The sequence below is a fragment of the Hyaena hyaena genome, unplaced genomic scaffold, assembly GCF_003009895.1.
Source record: "Hyaena hyaena isolate Hyena2069 unplaced genomic scaffold, ASM300989v1 scaffold_603, whole genome shotgun sequence".
Classification (NCBI taxonomy): Eukaryota; Metazoa; Chordata; class Mammalia; order Carnivora; family Hyaenidae; genus Hyaena; species Hyaena hyaena.
The window spans coordinates 202,232-222,586 of record NW_024081235.1 but is presented as its reverse complement, the minus strand read 5'-3'; the positions used below and the strand labels follow the sequence as shown (position 1 = coordinate 222,586).

General features: G+C 48.2%; 1 protein-coding gene across 9 annotated transcripts in view; it reads left to right on the top strand.

Moving 5' to 3' along the window:
* Window positions 1-353: 353 nt before the first annotated feature.
* Window positions 354-20,355, top strand: part of AFDN (afadin, adherens junction formation factor) — a 143,678-nt gene continuing 123,676 nt past the window's right edge. For 6 of the 9 annotated variants that reach the window (XM_039257145.1, XM_039257150.1, XM_039257141.1 and 3 more), the window contains exon 1: window positions 354-505. In XM_039257145.1, the coding sequence (XP_039113076.1) occupies window positions 401-505 (105 nt within the window). In that variant the 5' untranslated portion in view covers window positions 354-400. Of the gene's footprint in view, window positions 506-1,832; window positions 1,852-18,463; window positions 18,583-18,940; window positions 18,961-20,355 lie in introns of those variants that run through there. The other 3 variants (XM_039257149.1, XM_039257147.1, XM_039257148.1) reach the window with 3 other exon arrangements.

Here is a 20,355-nt window from a genome sequence, read left to right as displayed (position 1 = left end):
AGGTGAGGCGGCGCGGCCGCGGAGGCCTGCCGGCGGCCGGCGCAGCAGCACCTAGCGGAGGCCGCCCGAGGTGCGGCGGCGCGGGCGCGCGGGGGCGGGCACGCGGGCGCGGGGGCGCGCACGGCGGGCGGGGCGGGGCGGGGCGCGCGGGCGGCGTGTGCGGGCGCTCGGGCGCACACCGGCCGGCGGGGCTGACGCGGGGCGGGCCGGCGGAGGCGGCCGAGGCGGCCGAGGAGCCCGGGAGCCCGAGGACGCTGCGGAGCCCGCGGGGCGCGGGGCGGCCGGGCGGAGGCGGCCGAGCGCGGGGCGGCCGGGCCCGCGGACCTGTGGGCGCGCGCGGTCCCACCCGGCCCGGCCCCGACCCCCGCGGCGGCGCGGGCCGAGGAGCGCGGCCGGGAGGATGTCGGCGGGCGGCCGCGACGAGGAGCGGCGGAAGCTGGCCGACATCATCCACCACTGGAACGCCAACCGGCTGGACCTGTTCGAGATCAGCCAGCCCACCGAGGTGAGCGGCCTCCCCCTCCCCCCGCCGAGCCCCTCGGGCCGCCCCCCTCTCCGCCGGCGGCGCCCCCGCGGGGACCCCCACCCGGCCGCCGCCGCCCCCGCCCCCGCCCCCGGGGCCCCGCTCTGCGCCCCAGGGCCCGGGTGCGGCGCCGTCACCTGTGCCGCGGGGGCCGGGGGGTCGCGGGCCCGGCGGGGAGCCGCGGGCGCGGTCGCGGTGCGGGCCGGGGGTTGGGGGCGGGGCCGGGGGCGGGGTCGGCGGGCCGAACGCGGGGGGTCGCGGGCTGGGCGCCGGGGTCGCGGGCTGGGCGGGGGTCGCGGGCCCGGAGGCCCCGCGGCGGGAGGCGGGCGTGACTTTACCGCGTTTTCCCCGGCCTGCGGCGCGGGGTCCGCGGCGCTCCGGGCTGTGGGTAACGCGGACCTTTGTCACCCGGGCGAGCATGTGACCGGCGGTGTTTTGCTCCAGTGGGTTTGCAAACTTGGGGGCCGCCAGCCGCGGGAGTAGAGTAAATACCGGGAAAGTTCGCGTCGTGCGCGTTTGCTGATAACGCGGCCCGGAATTGAACTCCCTTGGAAAGATAGGTTTTCTCGCGTTCGTCGCCGGCCGCCCAGGTTGGAGCCCGCGCGCCCCTCCCCCCGCGGGCCGGCGCGGGCGTCCGCGGTGACCCGGCGGGGCGGGCGCGGGGCGGGGCGGGCGGGGGCGCTCGGCGGCCCGCGGGCCTCGCCGGGGGGCGCCCAGCCCTGGGCGTGCTCCCGGGAGAGGAGGAAATCGCGCCCGCTCCTGGCCTCGGACAATGGCAGCTGTTTGGGGCCGAGCGGCCGCGAGGCTTTCCGGGGCTTTGACGGGCTGGGCGCGAGGGTCGAGTGCGTCCGGGTGGGGGCGGCGCTCGCGGGCGAGGGCGGACCCCGGGGCGCGCTGCACCTTGCGCCCGACGCCCGCCCTCGGGGGGACTGCTCCCGGCGCCGGGTTTTGATTGGCTCCAGCAGCCACTTCGGAGTCGGCGTTACTCGCTCACACGCCGGCCTCCGGGCACCCATCGTGTCGGCAGATTTGAACATTGTCCCGAACCTTCTCTATTATCGTTAGCCCCCCGGCCGCACGTGTGAGTACGCTGACGTTTACGTGTCCAAACCCCCGGCCCTGTCTGGGTGGAAGGGTTCCGTCCGCCCTGGTGGGCACAGCCGTTCATCTCAGTACTCGGTTGAACGTGAATACCCGTTATTAGGCTTAGGATGCCCGTTCGGCACCAAGTGCCTCCTGATGCGCGGCCCCTCCTCCCAGATGACTTGCAGTTAGTCCTGGGGAGAGACTGGCGAGGGCACGTGTGTTCATTCAGAGTCTTCTGAAAGGTGATGGGCAGTCCTTTGACTTTTAGTACGATGTGGTCTTTCGGAACAATGGATTCATTTTTCTGCTCACTGGTTAAAAAAAATTCGGATGTAAAATATTATCTTGGTACATGGTTGTTTTGTTTTTCTGTTTGAATGAGTCTATTTATAATTGTTTTTTGAGAGATTTCCCAAGTCTGGTTGAGAAGAGGAATGTTTTTTCAATTTAGTAATAAATAATTCAGTTTACTTTTTGGGATTTTGAATTGAGTTGGCATTTTTAAAAATCTAAATCAGAAACAGATTATAGTTAATTGGTTTCAAAAAATTCCATTTTTAAGCGCTCGTTTGAAACTTCTGTATTTTCTTAGAGATATCAGTGGCTATTAAGACTGGCCTGTCATTTTGAGAGCCTCTTACATGCTTACTGTGCAGGTGAAAAGTTCCTGTGTAAGTGTCTCCAAGCAAATTTGAAGGACTGTTTTGGAACGTGGTTATGATTTTCATTTAGTAGTTTTTCCTCCCCACATATACTTGATCTCTTTTTAGAAATGATTCTCCAGAATTATACGGGAAAGCTTTTCATACTGAAGTAAATTGGCTTTTAAAAACGTCTGTGTGTTATGTATTTTAGTTTTTTCATTCTCCAGAACATTGTTTACACTTAATATTATGCTTTCTGGAGAATCTTTGCATACTAGTAAATTTATCCTGATCTTGGAAGTTGAGTTTCACCTTTAAGATGTGTTTTTCATCATGATGTAGGTGAACCTCCACATTAGTAATTCTCCAAACCAGTATTTCACGGCTCACGGGTTCACGTTGCTGTACCCAAACTCATGTCTGAAAGTTTGTACCGTGTAATGGTGAATTTTTACTCTATTTGGCCATCACAGATTATTTTTCTTAGTTTTCTACAAGAGTGTAAGCGTGATCCAGGCCTTTGTTATTTTCAATAAATGTTCAGCAAATTTACTACAGAATTTGATTTGTAAGGATGCAATTTAAGCCTTATATTTAAATACTTGGATAATCTTTTTATGTATGCATATGAGAGTATAGTTGTGTTTTGTTTTCTTTTGTTTGCTTTTTTTGGGGAGGAGGGTACAGTGATCAGTATCTGTTATCACATTTTATAACTGTGTTAATCATCTGTGATTGGTGGTTTCAGGCAGTCTTGATACTCACTGATAATTCTGTGGCTTCTATGTGTGGTAAGATGATAAACTTGGCTTTTAGGATTACATTACATTTTAAGGAAATCTGGGTATGTTCTAAAATCAACCTGGTTAATAAGTTTCCTTTTTTCCTTCAGATTCACATTGATGTGTAAAAGGAAAGCTTCCAAAGAAAAAGCAGGTTATATCTTATCATTGCTCATTGTTCAACCCCTTCCTCACTCCGGCCCTAGATTCTTTTGGAATTTTAAAATGAGAGTTGATCTGAACTTAACGTTGATATTTTATCACTAGGAGATTGGTGTTACGTTAAATTAAGGGTCTCGATTACTGTGGAAAACTATGGCTCCTGATAAAATCTTAAAGCTTTTGAGCCCTGTTCTTTTCTTAATATTAAGGCTTTATTTCATTAAGGGGTTTATTAATTATTATGGTAGAACGCTTGTGCCTCCGCAGGAGAGGCCTTCTCTGGCTACCCAGAGGTCTCCCTCTGGTTTTTGGCCATTCTGTCGTCTAACTCACCCCAGGCTTGTCATTATAGCCGTTGGTTTGTGTCTTTCTCTCCCTGATTACATGAAAGCAAGAGCTTAGAAGTTTACTCTTGTGGAAGAACAATGATGAATATGGCTTCCTTTCCGTAAACCTTTATTCTTGACCAAACGTAGGGCACATGCGTTTTAAAAATTGAGTGAAATTATCTGTTAGGGCGTTGACAATTTATGTTTCCATGTGTTTCTCTTTTGCATAAAGGTTACACCTAAATGCAAGCTAGGCTGTTGACCATTTTACTTCATGAGATAGTTCTTGAAGTCAGTTTTTTAAAACTAATTTATTGAGTTCATTGTCTTCTTTTTGCCCTGATGGGGAAAAATAACCTAGACACCCACATGTGCTTTATTGAAGGTGAATCTGTTATACTTTAATATTCTGGTGCCTCTGGAGAAGCAATGCGGTGATTCACGTCACCCCGAGGTGTGGGTAAGGAGCAACTGCTGGCTCGTCAGCAGAGGTGGAGGAGGAAGTAGTAAGTTGCATAATTTACAGGCCCGGCTGTTCCAGACTAGCACTTAGGTTGTCCCCTGCTTCATCATACCCTGCTCTATATTTGAGACTTTGGAAAACAACTGTTGGGCTATTGCGCATTGATACTTCAGAAGATCTCTTTTTTTGGTGACTAATATATAATGATACAGGCAGCTGCCAATGATGTGTTTGTAGTATTTATAGGCATCTCTGCCTTTTTTTTTTTTTTTTTTTTGACCGGGCACTCAGTGGTGGTTGTAACCTTGTTTTTTTAAAACTTTTGTTTCCTGTAATAACTGGTTAAGCTTTCTGTCTGTATGGGTGTGAGCCGGTCAGCCTGAGGTGAATCCCGCGTCTAACCTTGCCTCACGTCTTAAATTGAAACTGCATCCACACCAGCTTCAGTTTGCTCTCCTTTTGCCAATGAAAACAAATTTTAAGTCCTGCATTTTATAGAGTTAATGGCAGGTAAATGTTGTAACTGGTCTTTTCTAGAGCTGTCGAGTTTTTGTTGTGGTGAGTAGCATAGCATAGAAGCGGTTCTTGCATAATCTTAAGGAGTCAGAGATACGTAAGATCAGGGTACGTCTCAAGTTGGGGGGAAGCTTCAGAAAAGAAGGGTCGGTGGTCTGTCGTTAAGGATTTAATCGAGCAGGTGTGTGCAGAACATTCTTACTAGGTGTTGCTATTCTGGTGGCCTGGGTTCATTTGTTTATAAACAGTGTTACCAGACTTGAACTTCCGTGTAATGTCAGCAAATGGGAACATATAATAATAGCAAGTATTGTGATGTAAATCTGTTTTCCTTCGTTATAAATGAAGTGGGTATGAATACCACTTATGGAACATAAAGCTGAGCTGATCTCTGAATTGAGAATGATTTTCAGGTCAGGTAAATTGTGTTGATTTCTGTTGAGAAGTTCGCTGTTTTCCTGGCTGGTTATGTTTAGGATATAATCATTCACCTTGAAGACGCCTAGGAGAGCGATGAAAATTTGATCTGCATTTACACTGGAGTTAGATACTACGCAGTTGCGCCAAATCTCCCAGACCCATTAGCCGGTTCAGGGTGTGGCCCCCCAATCCCCGTCTGATAGCTGACGCGGGAGGGCTGGCAGGGCCTGAGCCCATCGGTGGGCTTCTGGTTAGTGTCCCCATGTGTGTGAGTCACGGCAGGTGCGGGCACGCTGTCAGCGCTGGACCCTCTGCGCCTTGGCTGTGAATGGACGGAAGCTTTTCCCAACATTTCCAGCCAGTCCTGCCTCAGGGGGACTCCGGCAGCCAGAGCGGGCCAGGGGCTTTGTCTGCGCGGCTCAGTGTCTGCTTGAGGCTTGGTTCTGGCAACAATACAAATGTGAACCTTCACGCAGCATTTTGGCGTATGTGATTGACCCAGTTGTGTTATAATTTAACTTAGAAAGTAAATGTACTGGTTAAGGTGAAACAGCCCATGGAGAAAATCTCCTCCTGATATAAGTTGATTCTAGAACGAAGGGATAATTTGAAGTTTCATACTTGTAAGTTTACAGGTGTGTGTCATGAATGAAATCACTTAAAGGAACCAACCGTGACTGGAAAATAGCCAAAATTTCTGTACGCTTGCTCAAAAAAAATTTGGTGTTAAATTACATTGTGTGGCCTACCGAACATGGTGTGAATTTTGTTGCACTTGTTTGCATGGTCTTGTTTTTAGGTTCATTTACACACAGTGCACTTTGTGTGTATGTGTGTGTTACGGAAATGCAGTTGCCCTACAACATTTAGTTCCAGGTATACAACATAGTGATAGAGCATTAACGTACATTTACGGATGTTAGGAGGAGATCGCCACAATAAATCTAGCTACCGTCTGTCACCATTCAGAGCTGTTACCTGTGATTGGGTCACTGAAGTCCCCGCGTTGTACATGATATCTCCCGGTCTTGTTTATCTTGTAAGTGGAAATTTGTACCCTTCACTCTCCCTGCCTGCCTTTGCCCCTCCTCCCACCCCCTCTCCCCTCTGACAACCACCAGATTAGTTTATGTATCTCTGAGTTTATTTCTAGACTTGTTGTCACTGGTGGTGTTTGTTAATGCTTTTTAGACTTCACATAAGGAAAGTCATATTTGTCTTTCTCTGACTTAGCATAGTACCCTCTAGGTCTGTCCATGTTGTTGTAAAGGCTAGGTTTCGTTTTTTTGTCTTTTTTTTAGTGGCTGAGTAGTGATCCATGGTGTGTGTATACCACATGTTCATTCCTTTATACACTGACGACCACAGGTTACTTCCTTATCTGGGCTGTAGTAAATGACCCTACAGTGAACAGAGGGTGTCTATATCTTTTTGAATTAGTGTCTTCGTTTCCTTTGGATAAATCCCCAGAAGTGGAATTGCTGGATTGTGTGGTAGGTAGCTCTGTTTTACAGTTCTTGAGGAACCTCCATACTATTTTCCACAGTGGCTGTACCAGTTTGCTTTCCCATCGATAGTGCACGAGGGTTCCCTCTTTTCCACATCCTCACCAGCAGTTGTTACTGCTTGTCTTTTTGATGATAGCCACTCTGACAGGTGTGAGGCAATTGATACCTTCTCAGGGTTTTGATTTGCATTTTCCTGATGAGTAGTGATGTTGAGCATCTTTTCACGCACTTGTTGGCCATCTGTATGTCTCCTTTTGAAAAATGTCCATTCACAGTTTCTGCCCATTTAAAAAAATGTTTACTTATTTATTTTGAGAGAGAGAGAGTGAGTGAGTGCACACAAGTAGGAAGAGGCAGAGAGAGAGGAGAGAGAAAATATCCTAAGCAGGGTCTGCACTGTCAGTGCAGAGCCTGATACGGGGCTTGAACTCACAAACCCTGAGATCATGAGCTGAGCCGAAATCAAGAGTCGGACGCTTAGCTGACTGAGCCCCTCAGGCACCCCCGCAATCACTGCCTATTTTTTAATTGATTTTTTTCCCCCCCATTGCATTGTGTGAATTCTTTGTTCCGGTAAATGTGGTATGTGGTTTGCAAGTATTTCCCCCCATTCCGTACATTTCCCCCTTTTTTTTTTTCCAAAGGTTTCCTTTGCTCTGTCGAATCTTTTTAACTTGATGAAGTTTTATTCATTTATTTTTGCTTTTGTTGCCCTTGTCTGAAGAAACAAATCCAAAAAGATACTGCTCAGACCAGCATCCAAGAACTTACTGCCTGAGTTTTCTTATTGGAGTTTTGCAGTCTCCTGTCTTACGGATAAGGTTTTTTTCAATCCATTTTGAGTTTATTTTTGTATATAGTAGAAGAAAGTGGTCCAGTTTCAGTTTCTGGTGTGTAGCTCTCCAGTTTTCCCAGCACCGTTTGTTGAAGAGACTGTCTTTCTCGCATTGTGTATTCTTTTTCCTTTGTTGAAGGTTAATTGACCGTATAAATGTGGGTGTACTTATCAGTTCTGCTCCACTGATCTGTGTGTCTGATTTTGGGCCGGAACCACACTGTTTTGGTTACTGCAGCTTTACAGGGATGGTCTGAAATCAGGGAGCAGGACTCCCAGCTTTGTTCTTCTCTAGACTGCTGTGACTACTTGGGGTCTTCTGGGCTTCCACACAGACTTGAGAGTTACTGTAGTTCTGTGAAAACACCTTTGCTGTTTTGATAGGGATTGCATGGAGCCCGCAGACCGCTTTGGGTAATATGGACGCCTTAACAGTGTTCTTGCCATGGGGTGGGAACCTAACGGCTGGAAGAATCTTCTTCCCTCCAGTGGGCGTGGCATATCTTTTCATTCGTGTTTGTCTTCCATTTCCTTCATCAGTGTCTATAGTTGTAAGTGTATAGCTCTTTCTCCTCCTTGGCTAAATGTATACCTAGGTATTTTATTAATTTTGATGCAGTTGTGCATGGAATTGCTTTCTTTTTTTTTTAAATGCTTTTTTTTTAAATTTATTTCTAGGAGAGAGAGAGAGAGACAGCACGAGCAGGGGAGGGTCAGAGAGAGGGAGTCACAGACCGAAACAGGCTCCTGGCTCTGAGCTGGCAGTCAGCACAGAGCCCGACGCGGGGCCCGAACCCACGAACCGCGAGATCATGACCCAAGCGAAAGTCGGGCACTTAACCAACTAAGCCACCCAGGCGCCCCTGGAATTGCTTTCTTAATCTCCGTTTCTGAGGTTCATTACTGGTGCATAGAAATGCAACAGATGTTTGTATCTTTGTGTCCTGCAATTTTACCAGATGCACTTACTCCAGCAGGGCCCCGTAGTGTGGTGGGTAAAAGTGGGCACAGTGAGCATCCTTGTTTTGTTCCTGATCTTAGAGGGAAAACTTGTAGCTTTTCACAGTGAAGTCGACGAGCTGTGGGCATGTTCTGTGCGGCCTGTTACACTGAAGTATGTTCCGTCTAGGTACGCTTTGTTGAGAGTTGCTTTTTATTTGATTTTTTTTTGGTTTTTTAATGTTTATTTACTTTTGAGAGACAGACAGACAGAACATGAGCAGGGGAGAGGCAGATAGAGGGAAACGCAGAATCCGAAGCAGCTCCAGGCTCTGAGCTGTCAGCACAGAGGCCGACGCGGGGCTCGAACCCACGAACTGCGAGATCATGACCTGAGCCGAAGTCGGATGCTCAACTGACTGAGCCACCAAGGCGCCCCGAGAGTTGCTTTTTAAATGTCACGGCATTATCGTTAAGGTGAGCCGTATGGAACGTATGTGAGTAATAATTAATAGCAGGACAAGAGGAATAAACTGGAATTGTCTGCATTAACTCTACGTGTGAATGACATGAATTTGCTTAAACGTTTTTCAGTTTCTGAAGTTTCAAACTTCCTTAAGTTCACTATTACTGCTAGCGCCCAACTGACGTGGGCAGAATGGACAAGACCATTTTTATAGACTGTCAGATATTGTCCTTGTGTTTTCAAAGCTGTCCTCCATTTTGGGAGCCCAGGAGCACACCGCCAGGGGGCAGCCCCTCCGCCGCCCGCGGTGACAGCAGCGTGACTGGTGGTCTCCGAGAAAGAAGTCTTGACTTGCTTTCTCAAACTTCATCTGAGAGTTTCACTGTTTTTGTAGTAAGAGGGTTTGACTCCTGAAACGAAGCATGAAAAATTGCTCCTTTGTTGGTCGTGTTTGGGTGTTTGTTGGTTAAGAGCAGCCCCGCCGGCTTCTTCTGTTCAGAATTGTAGCTTATTGTTCTCCGTTGCTTGATTCCGTACATGTTTTGCTAATAGATGATTAGATTTTTGCTTTTTCCGAACTTAATCTATTGTTCCTTGCAGGAACGTACTTTCTGTTTACTCGTTGGCTAAGAGTGGTACTTTCCGTGGTGACCTCCTTATTATTATTTTCATTTCCTGATTTTCACAAGAGAACCAATAAAACTCCGGTCTTAAAATTTCTTTTTGTGTTATCACTGTTCTCATTCACAGCTGTTACCATGTACAGTGTCGGTGCTGAGGCTTCAGATTGTCCATTTGTCCTGTTGCTTTGAATCTAGTTCTGTGTGTTGAGAAAATGACGTGGGAACAAAAACACAGACCCTGTCGGATTCGGTCAAATATTTAAATGCCGTTGTAGTCTTAACACGAGTTAACTTCTGTGCACATGTTTAGCATAAAGCCAGTGCGTTGGGCGGGTGTCTTTCAAATATGTCATTTTTGGGTGGCTAGTGGTATCATCTGATAAACTTCTGAGTGCGGCAGACTCTAGACCAGTGCTTCTGACATATACCATGATTTTACACGAGCTGTCTAATGAGTCTTTAGGTTACGTGACATTTTCACTTCATTGAATTTTTGTGTTGGCCAAAACGTGGTGATTCTGGGGGTGATTATTTCTGAGGGACATGAGTAATAAAAGAATGCTTTCTGAGGGTTTTTGTTCGAGCCTAAGGATTTTCACTTTTACTGCTGACTCTTCTTTGCAGGATCCTTTAAAATAGTTTGTACGTTCCGATACATTAGGGTTTGTCTGTCTTGTTCTTTGGATGCATCTTTTACTTACGCTTGGGCTTTTGCCGTCGTGCGTTGACCATTTAGGAAATAATTAGGTCGCCGACTTACTGTGGATTTTCTGAGTGTTGACATACCTTTTTAAGCAGTATCAAAGTATCACATTTGTGAATACTATTGCGCATCAGAAAAATCTGGAGCTCCCTTAGTCGCACAGGCCCCCTTAGTCGCGGCTCGTCAGTCATTGTTGCAAGTGAAAGTGCGAGTCCTTGGGAAAATGAGCTCCGCCTGCTCGTGATGTGAGCAGGTCACAGGTGCTCTTTCTGGAGAGCTCCGTGACATGCCATTTCAGGGTGCGGCCCGTGGAGTTTTTCCCCGGCGTGGGGCACAGGTTATTGAACAAACATGTACTCGAGAGTCAGATGTTCATAAAGTTAGTCATTTCTTTGTGTTTTATCAAAGACCCTCTTCAGGGCACCCGCACCCCCGGTTTTTATGTGTGAATTCATTGCCGTGACAGATTCATTGACTTGTACAGTTGGACGCTGCTGCCTTGATTTGAGCTCACAGGCCACCAGCCCGCCCCATGGTGACCTCTGAGTGTTAGCACAGATCCTGACACGATGACTGCGGCCGATGCTAAATACCGTATTCGTGTGACCAAGTTTTGACCTCATGATTGACTTGAAAGAGTCTGGGGGAAGTCCAGGGACTCGTAGTCTATGGTTTGTGAGCTCCTGGCCTGCAATACTTAGTGATGGGTCTTCAGGATTTTGGCTTGTATATGTGAATTTTGGTTTATATTTGAAGATAGATGTTAAAGGCTTCATGGTAAATATTCATGGTATTTTCCAACTGTGGCTCTAAAATTAACACGCATCTCATTTAAAATGTGAACATAGCTTAGTGTGATGGAAGGGTGGATTTCAACATGTTTTTTTTTACATGTTATTATATATTTGATTGTTTTCTATGTACCTATTTTAATTTTTACTTGTCAGTAGTAAGACGCAAGAAGTTACGTTTTTGTTACTGAAGAATACCGTCCCACGACTGAGCTACAGGCCACTCCGACTCACAGGTCACTTCCTAGTTCAGAGAACAGTGTGCTAATGTATCCAAGTTTTGTGGTGGGCAGATGGGTTGTTCAGTGTGGGCTCATGTCTTCTGCCCCTTGTCTGCCCCGTCTTTCTCTCCTTCCCACATGTAAAGTCTGAATTTTGCCAGCCATTGACTCTGTAAGGATGTCTCTTTACTACTGTTTTCCCTTGTTTTTTGTGTATTTCCTGAGATACAGATCAGCTTACAAGCACAGACACAGCATTCATATTCTAAACCTGCTGTACACAATCCAGAATTTTCACGCTTCAAAGTAATATGTAAACATACGACTTTTAAAAATGCATGTGGTAAAAACAGTATTAGGATATTGAATTTATGTTTAAGATTACCAACATTGAAGATTAATTTATTTACTCGGTGGCAACTTGTTTTGCAACAGATATATTGTGTTACTAACTTAAGGCTAGTGTAGATTCCCTTTGAGTTTTTGGTGATCATTTCCTTTTTATAAATAGCATTACTAAATTATTTTGCTGATGATTATTTTTGGCCATTACTTAATGTATTAGTATACATATTGTTTTCATTTATCAGGGTAATAAAATACAGCTAAGAAATCTTACTTGCTGAATAAGCAAATTTGTAAATAATTCCTTTGTAGATCAACTAAGCTTCTGCTTATTCAAGATAGGGAGCTGCCCGGGGTACCATGGACAGTGTTTTCACATTGAATGTTTAGGGCCTCAAATATTTAACAATATGTTTTTAATTTCAAGTTTGGCAGAGGTGGTCTTGTTGAGTTCTTGGTATATAGCTAATGTGTTTTTATACTAAATTTGCTGATTTTAGTTTTTTAAAATTATTTTCTTATTACCTTCAGAAAATTTTGTTACCTTGGGAATAACAAGGACAGTAACTTAAGACCAGCCAATCTGGGAAAGCATTAGAAAACATTCATGATATTATTTTATGGTTTACTTTTGAAGTATATTCTTGAAAACAGTTTCAGAAGTAGTTTATACATTTACTTCACTGTAGTTAGATTATCTGTTTAAAAATATTTGTTTTTTATCGTGAAAGTAACATGCACGTTTTAGAATATTTGGAAAATGCTTGAAGTGTGCTTGTTTGGTTATTATATGTGTTTATTATTTACATTTTTAGTCAGTACTGAATTCATATTTCTTAACCGGCCATATAGCTGTCAGGAATCCAGGTTTTAAAAGCTACCTAGGTTGTTCTGATCACTGTTAATACTTAACATTTTCTAGGGGCACTTGGGGGGCTCAGTTGGTTAAGCATCCAACTCTCGCTGTCTGCTCAGGTCATGATCTAATGGTTTGTGGGATCGAGCCCCCTGTCAGGCTCTGTGCTGACAGCATGGCACCTGCCTGGGAGTCTCGCTCTCCCTCCCTCTCTCTCTCTCAAAAATAAGTAAACCTAAAAAAATGTTTAATGCTTAATGTTTTGAGAATACATATCATCTATGTACCTGATACCGAACGCTCTTGTTTGGTTCTGACAGGTCCCATGAGGGGGCTTTCGCTCACCTCTTGTAAGTGGACGCCTGGTGGGTCTACAGACGGATCGGTTAGAAATTCACTTGTTCAGAAAATAAGATTTCTTGTCTGTATCTTAGTAAAACAATATATTTATTAATGAATGCTTTCTGTGTGTTATCTTTAGTTCTTAGAGCAGTCCTGTGAGGTGGGCACTTTTGCTGTTCTTATTTTTGGGTGAAGAGACCAAGGCCCAGGGAGATGAAGTCACTTGTTCAAGGGTGTGCAGCTAGTGAGCTGAGGAGCAGTGCTGTGAACCCTGGTGTTCTGACTCGAACCCTCTCCCCAGTACTGTGTTTGTAGAAATCAGAAATTTAAGATCACTGCAGGGAAAGCAGTGTTTGGAAGTCGTATAGGAAAGTAATTTATAAATAGGATCATTTAGGGGTGCCTGGCTGGCTCATTCGGAAGAGTTTGTGACTCTTGATCTTGGGGTTGTGGGTTTGAGCCCTACGTTGGAAGTAGAGATTACGTAAAAATCAAATATTAAAAAAATAAAAATAGGATAATTTAGAGTTTGATTTTCAGAAAAAAAATCACAAGTGTAGCATAAGGAAACCCTTTCTTTTATTTATGTCCTAATGTGTCGTATGTAGGTATGTACCTTTATATGTTGTATACAGGAGTGTGTTGACTTTCTAAAGCTCTGTCACGTTACCTTGGAGACTCAGGACTGTCCCGGAGCCGGCGCGATGCGGGACCTGTGTGCCGTCCTGGCCGCGGACTTGGAGATGCGCCTGCCGAGCGGCAGCCAGAGACTCGAGTGTGAGCGAGGGGTGCGAGGAGACTTGGATGGCTTCACTGGTAGCTGCCCCAAGCCTGAGAGAGAGAAAGGCAAGGCTTCCCCACGGTGTGGCACTGCTGTGTTCACACCCCGTCTGACGGCCTGGCCGGGGTTCGGAGTTGGCGGTTGGTCCCTTTCTCTCTCGACTCGCTTTCCTCTCCGAGCCGTCTTCCTTGACTTTGCCTTGGTGTTGCCTCAGCCCTTCCTGGGTCCGGGTGTGAAAGTAGACAACAAATGAGCCTTGTTTGTGGTCATCACTGTTGGGGCTTGGTTAATTTAATTTCTCAAAGCTTTGTTTACATAGTAACTAGTAGCTGTCCCCAGGTAATGTTGGAATTTCGGTGGTTTTCTAGAGGTAATTCATTGATGGTGCTAACCGTTGTAACTCATGTGTATTGAGCAAGTATTTGTCACTCTCAACCTAGAAGATAAAGTGGCGGGCGCAGGGACAGTGCAGCAGACCTCAGACTGCACAGTTCACTTGTCTGGTTACGAGCCTGTTCTCTTGTGTGGAGGACATTTAGATGGGAAGCGAAGTGTGCGTTTGTGAATCGGGTTCTGAATGATTGATTGTAAGTTGTATGATTTACACGCATATGTTATACACATATGTATAATTTGTACATGTTAGCATATAATTTTGTGACCGCGGACTAAGCGTCCAGACGAGTGTTGTCAGAGGGTGAGGCCCCTGCCCCGTCAGTTCCCTGGCTTGTGCGCCAGCATAAACGTAACTTACCTGAAAAAGTTGTTGTTTGTCTAACCAAGTGAACTTGTTTGTGGTTTGCACAGCTTCTGAACAAGTTTCAAGGGCTTCAGAAATGTTTACATTTTATTTTATTTTATTTTTTGAAGTTTACTTATTGTGAGAGGGAGAGAGAGCACTGGTGTGGTGCGAGCAGGGGAGGAGCAGAGAGAGCAGGAGAGACGGGACTCCCAAGCAGGCCCCGCGCTGCCAGTGCAGGCAGTGCAGAGCGACGCTGGGCATGAACCTACGAACCGTGAGATCATGGCCTGAGCCACGGTCAAGAGTGGGACACTTAGCTGACTGAGCCACCCAGGCACCCCAGGAATGTTTACATTTTATTAGTGTAATGACATTTTTAGACCTCGTATCTTTAGCATGTAATACAGATGCATGTAGTTGCTATCACTAGCTTGATTGCTGAGAACTGTTGCAGAGTAGTAACAAAATTGTTTGCTTTCTGTGAACTTCTGACTGTGAGCAAAAATTTTGGAAATAGTTATGCACCTATATCACTGGCCAAAGGACATGAAAAATTGCTTTTGTGGTGTGTTTGTTGTTTTCTGGCTTTTTAAAAAAAAGTTTTATTTCTTTTTCAGGGAGAGAGTGTGCTAGTGAGGGAGAGGGGCACAGGGAGGGGAAGAGAGAGAATCCTAAGCAGAGGAGCCCGATGCCGGGCTCGATCCCACAACCGTGGGGGACCTGAGCCGAAATCAAGAGTCTGGTGCTTAACCAGCTGAGCCACCCAGGTGCCCCCGTTTTCATTTGTTGTTTAGTGCAGCTTAGTCTTGTTAAAGGTATGGACGTTTAGACAGTTCTTTTGGATTTATCTTAGGCTAATATGGACGGCACTTCCTCAGGTCAGCATTTATTGAGCGCCTGCTGTATTTTGGCCCGGTCGGAGACTGGGCCTGCAGACGTAAGGCGCCGAAGCAGTCCACCGTCCAAGGAGTTGTGGTGCCGCCACAGCGCACCGCGGGCTGCGCTTTGGGGCCCAGGTGGAGTCCTGTCTTTCCCGCTCAGTAAATGTGTTCCTCTCTGTCCCCATTTCCAAGGTCACTCACGTAGGAGTCAGCTCTTGTGGGCCAGTCAGTGTAAGTGCTGAGCACGCGGAGCCCTGTGGGCGCGCGGTTCTCAGGTAGCTCCGTTCCTGGCATGGAAAGGGGGCCGAGGAAAGATGGCAGTAGTGTGGCGGGTGCGCTGTTTGCATGGTGGGGACCAGGGACGTGTTTCTAGACTCTCAAGATGAGTCTTTAGATGATAGAGACTTTTCTGGAATTTTTTATGTGGGTAAGGGGGAGAGCATTATTCATCCAGCAGACAGTTATCATCAGGTACCTATTGTAAGTGCGAGACGCCTACTCGTCAGGAGAACCTTCGCGGGGGTGGGGGGCGCACAGCAAGCAGTGTTGGTAAACGGTGCTGGTCTGGAAGGCCCGAGTAAACCACTTTCCCAGATTGCACGTCAGCAAAGTTTAACTGAGCTCATTTTAGGAAATGTTCATTCTGAATTCTGAAGAATTTGTAGGCTATAGACGGAGAAAAAAGGTAGCAAACTTACTTTAAAATAATTCGGTCTGAAACACCAGTACCCGGTCTGATGGAATCCACGCCCTGCTCTGTCCTCCAGGAGGCTTGCAGGTCACGCTTGTGTTCCCAGCACTGGGCTTGACCACGCGGCTGGCTTTGGCCAGTGACACAAGCCACTCTGAGCACAAGCTTTAAGTCCCATTCCACAGCTCTGTCATTGCTTTTCCCTGAATTCGTATGTCCCAGGCTGGGGCTAGCGCTTTGAACTTTGGTACCAGAATGAAGAATGAAGCCCACGGCAACAGCCCCCGCTACCCACACGCTGATGCGTTATCACGACGGAGGCGGGAAACGTTGTTGTAAGCCGCTGAGACGGCGTGTTCATTTGTTTTCCCAGCGTGACGTGGTGGCTGAAATACTGTGTGCATTTGTGCGTGCGTCCCCGTGTCTGCAGCTGGGGAGCCAGGTACGGACTCCGGCGGCTGGAGGTGTTCACCAGGGCCACTGTGTCCCGCGCCTTGTTAGCCCGGCTCAGCAAGGCCGCCCTGGTAGCAGGGCCTGTGGCGTGTAGGGAGGGCGCACGTGGGGGCAGGAGGCCTGCAGGTTACCTGGCCCTTGTTTCCCTGTGAGGTACAGGCCTGGACTAAGGCTGCACAGCTCACGGGGAAGGAGGGAAGGAGAGTTCAGGGCGAAACGCCGGGACGAGGAGATTGAGAGAAAAGAAAGTCCAGGCTAATATCAGGGCCGAACCTGGCTACCTACACAGATGGCAGTACCCTTCACCAGAATTAAAAAAAAATTTTTTTATGTGTGGTCGATTAGCTCTGAGCTGGAAAGCAGTTGTCTTTGAGAGCGTTTGAATTTGAGATGCTTGTGAATTTCCAGGTAGAAGTTTCCTGCCCGGAACCTAAAGGGCTGAAGAGCTGTGTCGGCCGGGGCAGGGGACAGGGGACGCGTGTGGCGGCGGTGGGAGGGAGGGAGGGAGGGCGCTCAGCGGTGGCGGCGGCGGCGGCGGTGGGAGGGAGGGCGCGTGGCGGAGATGGTACTGTCGAGGGCAGCTGGGAGAGCAGACCGCGGAGGAGGCAGGGGTGAAGCCTGGGGAAGAGCATCCCTGGAAGGCTGGCTGTATGGAGGGAAGTGTGGCGGGGGGAAGGGTCCCAGAGAGCACTGCCTGCTGAGCCTTCTCCAGGCTCAGTGAGTCCCTCCCCTCCGGGTTGGCAGCCCGACTGCCCTGCTGAACTGCTTTTCTCGAGACAGCCGCTTCCCTAGCTGCCAAAGCCAGTTGCCCATTGTAGGGCCACAGAAAGGTTTTTGTCGTCTTCTCTGGGATGTAGTCTATTTCTGTTCTTTTCTTACCTCCCTTGGTTGACTCCATTCTGCTCTTCTCTCCTGGCAGTGTAAGTGTTTTAATGTCGGAGTCCATCCTCTACTTAACGTTTTCAATTAAGAAAGGCCTGTATTAAGTATGGGACCATTTGGAGACCAAGGGGCCAAATGATACTGACGAGCTGACATAATGTACGTACCTATTTAAAGTTTTGTCGAGTTGGAGCTGCGCATGCTCATTTAGACACTAAAAACTTCTGCCTGTGTTCCTGGGAATTAATGGAGGCTCTGATTTCCTGCTGGCTGTTGCCTACATGTCCTCTCCCCTCTCCTTTCCCTGCCCCAGGAGGGGTTGCAGATGCTGGGCTGCTTCTCACCGTGTTGGTGTGTGATGGCTATCATCACAGAGTCTGGAGTGTGTGTTTTCTAGACCGGCAGTCGAGGGGATGGCTTGCCTGTGCCAAAATCCAGCATTGCTTTCGAGTTTTAGGCTGGCAGTCAGTTCATGAAAATTCCTCAGGAAGTGCTGACTTGAGCTGGTTTTCATTCCTGCACTTTGATCATCTTTGGCTTGTTGATCATCTTCGGGAATGTTTTCACACACATGAACATTTCACATCTACCGTTATCTGTAAGTAAAGGTCTAAAAAACAAAGTAAAAATTGTGTTTGAGTTTGGTGGCCAGTCTTCGAGAGGAACTGAGGAAATGGAGTAGATAATGAGGGTAGCACAGGAGCGGAAAGGAAAACGCGATTGTGGGGGGTCCGGCAGCCAGCAGCGCGCTCGGGAGCCGCTCAGAGCCCAGGTCTGGCCCGCGGCTCAGCGTTGCCTCAGACACGTCTGTGAGGAACACCCGTCCTCCTCATCACAGGCTTCTGATTGATCTTTTTGCTTCCAGTCCATTCTGTGCCCAGATGTCCAGATCGTTTTCCAAAACCAAACTCCTGCCCCTCCAGGACTCCAGGTTGCCACCGGGTTGTGTTAGCGGCCCCTGCTGCGGGGAGGTCCGCCTGACGCCGAGGACGGGGCGAACTTCCGCCAGGAACTCGGCAGGAGTGGGACGGCGCTTTACTCCCGGGGTTGAAGACGGAGGCGTCAGCACCCGGGCACGTTGTCACGCACTTGGGCCCTTGGGAGACCGTGAGGCACAGATGGGTTCTCTGCTGCCACTTTAGTGTCCATCCTGAAACACGAAGAGAAGTTTTAGAACATTTGCATTGCCTTTTACCCTGAGGGGCTGAACCCTTGACTTCACCAGAAGCCCGCCCGCCCGGCTTACGCTGGCCCTCGTGCCACCCCGCCCTCGTTGCGTGACCCGCCGGGATCCTGACACATCCTTTTTTTTTTTTTTTTTTAATGTTTTTTATTTATTCGTGTGTGAGACAGAGAGACAGTGTGAGCAGGGGAGGATCAGAGAGAGGGAGACACAGAATCCGAAGCAGCTCCAGGCTCTGAGCTGTCAGCACAGAGCCCGACGCAGGGCTCGAACCCACAAACTGCGAAATCATGACCCGAGCCGAAGCCGGACGCTTAACCGACTGAGCCCCCCAGGCGCCCCCTGACGCGTCCTCTGAGAGCTCGCTCTTCACCCGGCCTCCAGGACCGGCTGCTTTCCTTCGCTGAGTGACGGGGTCTGAGCCCGACACCTCCTCTCTTCCCCACACTTTCTTGCTCAGGGAAATTTTCCCTCCTCCGCTTTGGAGTGCTGAACGCCCCTGCTCACATCCCTAGGCTTGGTCATCGCCCTGAAATCACCGTGTCCAGCACTGAGCTCTGCTCGCCCGCTGACCACTCGCATCTGCTCGTAGGGCTTCTCCAGCTGCGCACGCGTCCAGCAAGTTGCTGTATCTGTTGCTCACGCCCCCGGCCTGGCAGTCGCTCTGGATCCCTTTCTTCTCCCCGACCTCGTCTTGGATCGGTCGCCGGATTCTGACTGCTCTGCTTGCAGAACGTGTTCCTAATCTAGCGCTTCTTGGTGCCTCTGCTTCTCGCTGCTGGCCCAGCCCCAAGTTGTCCTCCTCTCTCTAGACTATTCCAGTGACCTCTTACCTAGTCTTTTCTCTTCTTTTTTCCCCTATCATCTGCCCTCCTGCAGTCTGTTTTCCTCTACGGAGATATACTTCTAAGCCTTAAGTTAAAAATGTCATTGTTCTGCTTAAACTCTCATGTGGCTTTACATCACTCCAGTGTACCTTGGCCGCAAAGCCCAGCATGGTGCCATCTCCCCCTTCCCGTTCCACGCCGGCCATCATGGTCCTCTTGTTTCTCAGACTTGCCAGCTGGGCTGCTGTCTGCGGGGGGTGGGGGGGTGTACTTGTTCCCTCTCCCCAGATGCTCTTTGCCTGGGGTTGGGGCTTGTTCAAGTGTTGCCTCTCCCGCGGGGCTCGGGGTGCCTGTGCCCCTGTGAGTCTTCCTGTGTGCCACCGTCTGGCTTTACTTTGTGTCCGCTCCCCCTGGATCCTGACTTCCTGACGACAGGGACCGCTTTAGTTTGCTCCTCATTCCTCATTCCTTCCCCCCTTGCCTGGAATTCAGAAGAGGGGGAGAAGGGGATGATGATGATGACTGTGATTTAACTGGAAATAAAATGCTCTCTCCCCTGGGCTCAGTTTCTTCTCTGAGTCTTCCTTGGCTACTAAATTCAAGTTCTCATTTCTTTTTAAAAAAATTTAAGTTGTCATTCCCGCATTCCTGGATGCTTACACTTATTTATTTATGAAATGTGTCATTTTTACATTTTAAATACAATTCAAAAGCAGGACTGTGAAATGAGCTTTATCCTTGAACTGATTCATGTCCCAGCTTTGGAAAATTCTGAACTGTGGTGTTGGTTTTTGTTTTTTTCTCCCTTTTGGACAATTCTCTCCCTTTCCCTTCCTTCCATTCCTTGAGATTTATCGCTGGAAAGATGGGGGGAACCTTTGCATTAAGGATCTCCGACTAGTTCCAAGTAGACCCAGGGTCCCACACAGCTACCTCCTGGGACCCGTCTGTGCCTGTGGGAGCAGCCCCTCGGGAAACATGGCTTCTCCCTGGGCAGCAGGCGTCCTGAGGCCTGCTTGAGCTGAGGCTGTGTACGCGCCTCCCAGCGACTTCGGTGCTGCAGCCTGTCTGTTATTTCACTTCCGGGATCAACAGGGATGTTTTATTCTTCTTTGTCGAGGTGAATTGAGGCTCAGACATGTTAAGGAGCTAATAGAGACACAGCCAAAGGGCTTCTCTGCCTTTCCTTCTCGCTTCTGCCTTTCCAGAGATAACTACTAACTGGAAGTTGTGGGTGACAGTTCACTTACTCTGACTGTTCTGTAGTATTCTGTCCGCATGAGCCACGGTTTATTTATCTCTACTCCCACCTAGAAATGATTTTATATTTTTCTATTGTTATAAATGTAGATTTAATGAAC